The sequence below is a fragment of the Phragmites australis genome, chromosome 2 (genome assembly GCF_958298935.1).
Source record: "Phragmites australis chromosome 2, lpPhrAust1.1, whole genome shotgun sequence".
NCBI classification, from domain to species: Eukaryota; Viridiplantae; Streptophyta; class Magnoliopsida; order Poales; family Poaceae; genus Phragmites; species Phragmites australis.
The window spans coordinates 22270825-22278109 of NC_084922.1; the positions used below are offsets into that span (position 1 = coordinate 22270825).

Here is a 7285-nt window from a genome sequence, read left to right on the forward strand (position 1 = left end):
AATTATACTTTTGAATAATATTGACCAATATCCTTTACTTATTGTTATTAAACATTCATTAGGTCCGTCTGCACAAGTCTCAACGCAGCCTCGCAGATCGAGCCCTGTGCGTCCACAGTCAGGTACTCCGAGAACTCTTCTTCCTACTTTCTAATACTTTCGGCAGAATAAGTTAGAACTGTGCTCAGGTTACTTTGGTGACGAGGCCGGTCCATCTTCGGTGGCCCCACGCCCTACCCCCCCGGCAACGTACTACGGTACGTCAGCGTGGCCTTCTTCTACTGCACCGTCGTACCACGCAGGTACAATGATACATTTTTACTACTTTCAAAACCATATTGTTCATATCTAACGTGATTATTTGTTCACAGGCCCCTCCAGCCAGTACACATGGACGCCTGCCGAGCCTTCACAGTCCTCCTACCCTAGTCAGGAGGATGAGGCTGGCCCCGACACCGCATACGACATCGTCCGGGACTTCTTCGGGGGCACACCTGACTACGACGTCCTTCAGCGGTCCCAGGTTTCCAGTGCACCGCTTCGGACACAGCCCACGCATGACGAGCCCTCGACACCGGTGGTCCCTACTAGGCCTACCAGAAACGTCGGCCCACCCGACCCCCTCACCTACTCCAGGGGTCACGTGAGGGTTAACCAGCGGCATCGAGACCACGATGGGGCGCACGGGCGACGGCAACGAGGGAGGCATGAGTAGCATTTTACATGTAATGTAACTAACATATGCATATTCGCTTCGTGATGTACTCCTATGTATTAAGACACGTTCACTTTGTATGGTCGACTTAGCATTTCGTAAATGCATTTCATATTCAGACACGTTCAATGAAGAAGTGACCACAGCACTAAACTTTAACCATGACTTGACAACACATGCCTCCTGCCGCAGGCTTCAAACAAGATGTGCCAACACTACCTAGCTTTTTCATATCAGTAAATGACAACACGGGTACCAATAAACATGGAATCTCTGACCATGAGCAATGACAAAACTTTCTCATTCTTCAAGATGGAATCCGATGCTCCTCCCAGCAGCTACGCCCATGCCCTCACTCCTTTCTTCAAGATCGAATCCAATGCTCCTGCCTCCCCCAACTATAAATAGCCGAACCTCCTTACAGTGAAGCATCGCTCATTTCTCATATCTCTCAAGGGCAATGTATTCCTCAGCTCCATCGAGCCCACCAAAGAAACATTGGGGGACTACCATACCTGAAGGTCTCGAACCACCAATGTGCTTCTGTGGTGACCTTTGTAAGCTCCGCGAGTTGCAGGACATCTCATACACCTATAGACTGTGCTTCTTCATGTGTGCCAACTACGAGTATGACAAACCTCGCCATGCAACAACTGGTTATCGACTGGTACGGTAACAAATATCCGCCTCATCTCTTCCGATTACGCACCCTCTTTTACTAACCGCTCATCTTGTTCCATTTGTTCAGTCCCCTCCACCACTCTGTGATTTTATTCAGTGGCTCGACAATGAGCAAAATGACTCACAGAAGCTGTGGGTCGACATGAACATGAGGTGGAGAAGGGAAGCCTACGCACGTCGCGAGTACGAACAACAGCAAGAGGAGCTTCGCCTCAAGCGGGAGGAAGAAGAGCGTATGAGGAAGACGGCCCACGATCGTACCGTGGCTCAGGCTCGAGAGGCTAAGAGGGAAAGGAAGCGGGAGAGAGCCCGCCGTGCTAAGGCGGCAGGTCCCGATGCCCTCCGAAAGGGAAAGTATCCTAGATGCACGCAGTAGAGAGTACCTAATGTAACCCGACATACGTTCCTTCCCTAAGGCATGTTATGATTAGGATCAGCGCACTAATAAGTAGGTCTTAGTGCGAACCGTACATGCCACCTTTGTTTCCTCATCGTATCATCGCGGTTACAGTGTATTGATATGTTTTCACCATGTGTTCAATACTATGTTTGTCCTCGTTCCCACCATATACCCACGTAAAATGCTGCAACTACTAATTATTGATTTTTTTCTCTCGTTATTACATAACCTACTCCAAATTTAATTTTTTAATTTCCTTAGACCCCTTCCTTTTTTATTTCTTTAATTACAAAAATAATACATTTTTAGAGGATAAAATGGAAAAAAAAATTAATTTTACAGGAAAAAATGGCCCTAACCGCCCCCTGAGAGGGCGGTTAGCCCCTCTTGCCGCCCTCTGAGGGGGCGGGTAGGACCCCTAACCGCCCTTTCAGAGGGTTGCAGCCTCCTGAGAGGGCTGCGAACGCCTAGTTCTGTAAATATTTTCCCCCGTAATCTATTTATTTAAATTTTAACTAAAAAAAATAAAAAAATAAAAAAAAAACACAAAAAATAAGCACCTAAAATCATAAGGGCACTGGCTAATAAGGTGGCCCTCTTGCAGACATTTTCTAAAAAAGTTAAAGTAGCGTTGGGAGATATGTTGGGATAGTACCCGGGCCTACTTGCTGCTTAGGAGGTGGTGTTGGCGCCGCTCTTGCTTCTTCCCTCTGCAAAGATGATTGGGCACGCACCTCCGAAGATGAGGCATGGCCAACAGAGGAGTTAATGCAAAGATTACCTTTGAGCCTCTCAAAAATATTGTTCACTGGAATTTGAATTTGCCTCTAACTGCTTTGACTCCTTTGACTAGCAAGAACAGTTCTTCCAATCTGAAGTGAACCCGAATGAACTCCAATCTGAAGATCATCTTCGAGAGTGAAAAGGGACAGTAAAAATCTCCAGCTTTGATCACAGATGCCAGTTCAATAGGATTGGACTTTCTGATCGGTGAGTTTTGAACAATCTTCCTTCTGAAAGAGACTTTCTTCTCGTTGGATTTCCTGTTCTTGCGCCGAGAAACCAGAGTCCAACTTCTATCTTCCGTTTGCTCCCACTTCTTCTTTTCTACTTCCCAATTATGCCCCCCTCCATCTCTCCAAAGATGGAAATATACATCAAAGTGCTTAGAGATGAAGCGCTTGAGAGAGCAGACCAGGAAGCCCACATTTTTTGAAGCAACCGAAAAACGATAATGTCTCTCTTGAACTTGTATAACATGAAAATCAGTGAGTGCCCCCAAACAAGCATGAAGAGCCATACTCACAGAATCATCCGTGAGTCTAAAAGTATAACCATGGGAAACAGCAGGAAGAAAGGGCCATTCGGGGAAGAAGATGAGTGATGGACTGAGGAATTAAACTTACATCTGACCTCATCCTGGAATTGCTTTCCTACACTGAAGTCCCAATCTTTCACCAGATGAGCTAGCACGGGATCTCGCTCTAACTCCTAGAGCTTCCCCGGTCCGTTCGCCATTATGTCTGGGTGAAGGAGCGCTGCTGGAAGCTTCAGCGTTGTTCATGCCGCAAGACAGAGGTGGTGAGGGAGAGGGAGCAGAGCGCGAGGGAGAGCAAGAGGTGGAGCGTCATAATTTTTGGGCCATCATCATTGGGAAGCTAATAAAATAAATTCATTCGTGCAGATTTAAAACTTCAGATTACTGAGACTGTGCAGTCCTCGGATTCTGAAGAAACGGATATGAAGAGTTCTGATAACATGTAGGAGTATCATGTTGGATGGTTATCCATGCCATCGTTAGATTACTAACTGCCCCCACCTTGTTTGTTGTTGGTCATGATGAGCGGTATTTGTGTCCTCAGACTTTTTACTTCTGATCGTCCAGTCACTCTCATATATTCCAAATGAAATCATATGGGATAATGTGTCTGAAATGCTATGTATTCCAATGTACGTTGAGCCCTTGATCTTCTAACTTTGTCCATATTTCATTCTATTTGTCAGCTTCAAAAATATATATTTTATTTAAAATGTCGGTTCATGTGTTAATGACTTGTGACTTCAATCAGTAATGTGGCTATATTTTAGCTTTTTAGAAGAATTAAATTTTTTTATTTTAAAATGACCGTTCATGTGTTGATGACTTGTGACTTCAATCAGTATTGTGGCTATATTTTAGCTTTTTAGAAGAATTATTTGTGCCGACTTGATGTCTTAATAACCAAAACAGTCCTTTGCGCGTAGTGTCCAATAAATACTTGAAACAATGATGCTTATATGGAATTTATCCAGTAAGGGTATGTCATGACTATCCTTTCGGCATTTGGTGCGGCAAGCAGCACTCTTTGAACAGCATGTCTGAAGTTCACTAACTAAATAATTTACTGCTCTGTTCTTACCAACATTTTTCCATATTGTTTGAAATATTACATAAAAGGCTCAGAATGTACAATCTTAACGCCATCCAATATTTATTTTGGAAAAATCCACAATTAAAACATGCCATGAAAATGATTGTTTTTTCTTGTACAATGAAATGATGGATTGATGCAATTTCCAATTTAAATTAATTAGTGAACAATGGTCACGCCAGTTATGAGGAAACAAATATGGCACAACCTATCCACTGTTCAGCTTAGACACTCCAAAATTGAATTCCATCAAAAGGAATGATAAGCGCAGTTTGTCTAGATGTGATATTATTCTATACTACCGGGGACAGAGATATGCATAGCTGTTCATGTTCTTGAGCAGACACCGAAGGCCAGATCCAGGCAAATCCTTAGCTGTAGTCAGATCTCAACGCATGCAATCCATCTCAGTGTGCATGCGGGATCGGTCAGGTTGTCCGTCAGGCGCACCGGACGGACATCGCGGGTTGTCGGCCACGCCGAAGTTCTCTCATAGATCAAACTTGACTTTGCCATTTAACTGATGATCCCAAAAGGCCAAAGCTGATTATTATAGGATGAGAGGAAGCACGCTCACATGGTCAGATGGAAAGCAGACTACTTGTTTTCACTCCTTGTCTGACGGTCCAAGTACACACAGGTGTAGGTTGCCAGTCTTGCCATGATGCAGGTGGGTGTATTTTGGTCTCTTATCAATCATCTCCATCTGTGCCTGACCCTTCCTATATATACTTCTGGCATTGTGCCCAATGCACACCAAGAGCAAAATCATAGAGTAGTTGTGTTCTCAGCTACACACCAGCGTTGATACAGCTTCTGTCCATGTAGCGAGCATTCACATTTTCAGAATGAAGCTTAGGAGCCAAAGGAGAGGAGGATTCAGCAAGTCTCTCAAGGAGCAGAGATCAAGACTTTATATCATCTTGCGATTTGTCATTATGCTGATTCGGTGGCATGACTGATGAGAAGCAGTTTTGGCCCGATTTCTTCTTGTTTTTCCAGTTCTACTGTTGTTTTTTCCAAGTTACCAGAATGGTAGGGGGCATTGTATATATAGATAGATATATACAGATCAATGCAGCAGCTGCAATATGAATCAATATTCAATTTTGTTCCTCTCTTTTTATTTTTCTATTGCATAATTGCTTCTGCACAATTCCAGCTACATAACGGGAGAAGCAGAATTTCATTATTGTGTTATGGATGTGTCAATGGCGGAACGAACTAATCAGACAATTTGTGTTGATTAAATTCTGATTTGAAACTGTAACGACCGTAGATCATTCTAGTGACTATATTTTCTTAAAAATAATTACTTATGCTGATTTGATATTGGAATATACCAAAATGAAGCTTTGCACAAGATATTGTCCAATAAATACTGGAAAAAATGATGCCAGCTGGAATTTGTCCAATAAAAGTTCTCAAGTGTGTAATATCTACCCAATGAGAAGCTCAGAACGTGAAATCTTGATACTATACAAGATAAATTTGGCAAAGTCATCAAAGAAAACGTGCCACAAAAAATAGTATTTCACTTGAACTCCTAAATTGTCCGATCAATGTAATTTTCAAATTAAATGAACTACTGAACTAAGCAAGCTAAGAAGACACTATAAAAATACTAGAATTTTAGCCATGCAAATTGTGAGGAACCAAATATAGCGTAATATATTCACTGTTCAGTTCAGTTGCCACTCAGGAACTCAAATTTCCATCATAACCAAAGCTTCACAAAGTTTGTCTAGATGACAAAAAACTATCAAACCACGTGCTACTATACTGTTCATCCGGGACAGAGATACATACCTGTTCATATTCTTGAGCAGACACCATATGCTATATCCAGGTAAATCCTTAGCTGTAGTCAGATCTCAACACATGAGTTCCACAGAAATCCATCTCAGCGTGCGCACGCGCGAGATCGTTCAGGTCGTCCATCACGAGCACAGGAGGGCCATCCCGGATTGTCAGGCGCGCCACAGTTCCTCGGAGATCAAGATTGTTTTTGCCATTTAAATGATGCCTGAAAGGCCAAAGCTGGAGCCTGGAGCTGATTATTGTAAGATGAGAGGGAGCAGGTTCACATGATAAGATGGACAGTGGACTACTAGTTTTTCACTCCCTTGTCTAATGGTGCAAGTACATGCAGTGTGGGTTGCCAGTCATGCCATGATGCAGCTGGTGGATGGGTGAGTATTCTATTCTCCTCTCGTTAATCATCTCCATCTGCCTCTGACTCTTCCTATATAAACTCCTGGCATTATGCAAAATGAGTCATCCACACCAAGAGCAAGGACCAAGATCATTCAGTTGTTGTGTTTACAGGCAGCCACACCGACATTAGATAAAGCTTCTGTTCAAAAAATGTGAGCATTTGTCAAGATGAAGCTTGGGAGCCAAAGGAGGAGAGGAGGATTCGGTAAGGCTCTCAAGGAGCAGAGGTCAAGGCTTTACATCATCTCGCGATGCGTCGTTATTCTGGTCCTGGGGCATGACTGAACAGTTTTAGCTCTGAATTTGTTCTTGTTTTTCCAGTTCTTCTGTGATTATTTTTTTTCCAGCTACCAAAATGGTAGGGAAATTGTATATAGATAGATAGATAGATACAGATCCTTGTAGCATCTGCGATGTTAATCAGTACATAAATTTATTCCTCTCTATTGGTGTAAGAAAATATCTTCCACGAACAAATACGGCGAGAGCCTCCTCTATAGAGGAGACTCCAACTTGAAGAAAAAGTGGAGAGAAAGAAAAACCAAATGTGTTGTTGGTATTGATAAGAAAAAGATCTCCTTTTTTTGCCTGATGGCTAAGGGTCTATATTTATAGTGTCGTCATAGTGTAAGTGTACAAGTTTACCTTTATAGAGATAGTGAAACCAGCCATGGCTATACCACATGGATCTAGGGCCGGTTCGATCATCCAGTCTGGGTCTATACAGAATATTTTTATCCCTACTTAGAAGATACTATCCACTATAGCCAATACAATGGTGCAAGTGGTCCTAAGGGCAATATATTGGGCCGACCGTCTATTACGGCGCCGAACTGTCCAAAGTGTCAGGTCAGCCACCAC

At 43.0% G+C, this 7285-nt stretch overlaps 1 protein-coding gene across 1 annotated transcript; it reads left to right on the plus strand.

The window, feature by feature from the left end:
• Positions 1–6548: 6548 nt before the first annotated feature.
• LOC133909935 (small polypeptide DEVIL 4-like) lies at positions 6549–6811 on the plus strand. Its single transcript, XM_062352461.1, has one exon. The coding sequence runs from the start codon at positions 6593–6595 to the stop codon at positions 6707–6709; it is 117 nt and encodes a 38-aa protein (XP_062208445.1). The 5' UTR covers positions 6549–6592; the 3' UTR covers positions 6710–6811.
• Positions 6812–7285: the final 474 nt, after the last annotated feature.

Excerpts from the sequence above, each read along its gene's own strand:
- LOC133909935 (XM_062352461.1), top strand. The coding sequence starts at position 6,593 with ATGAAGCTTGGGAGCCAAAGGAGGAGAGGAGGATTCGGTAAGGCTCTC.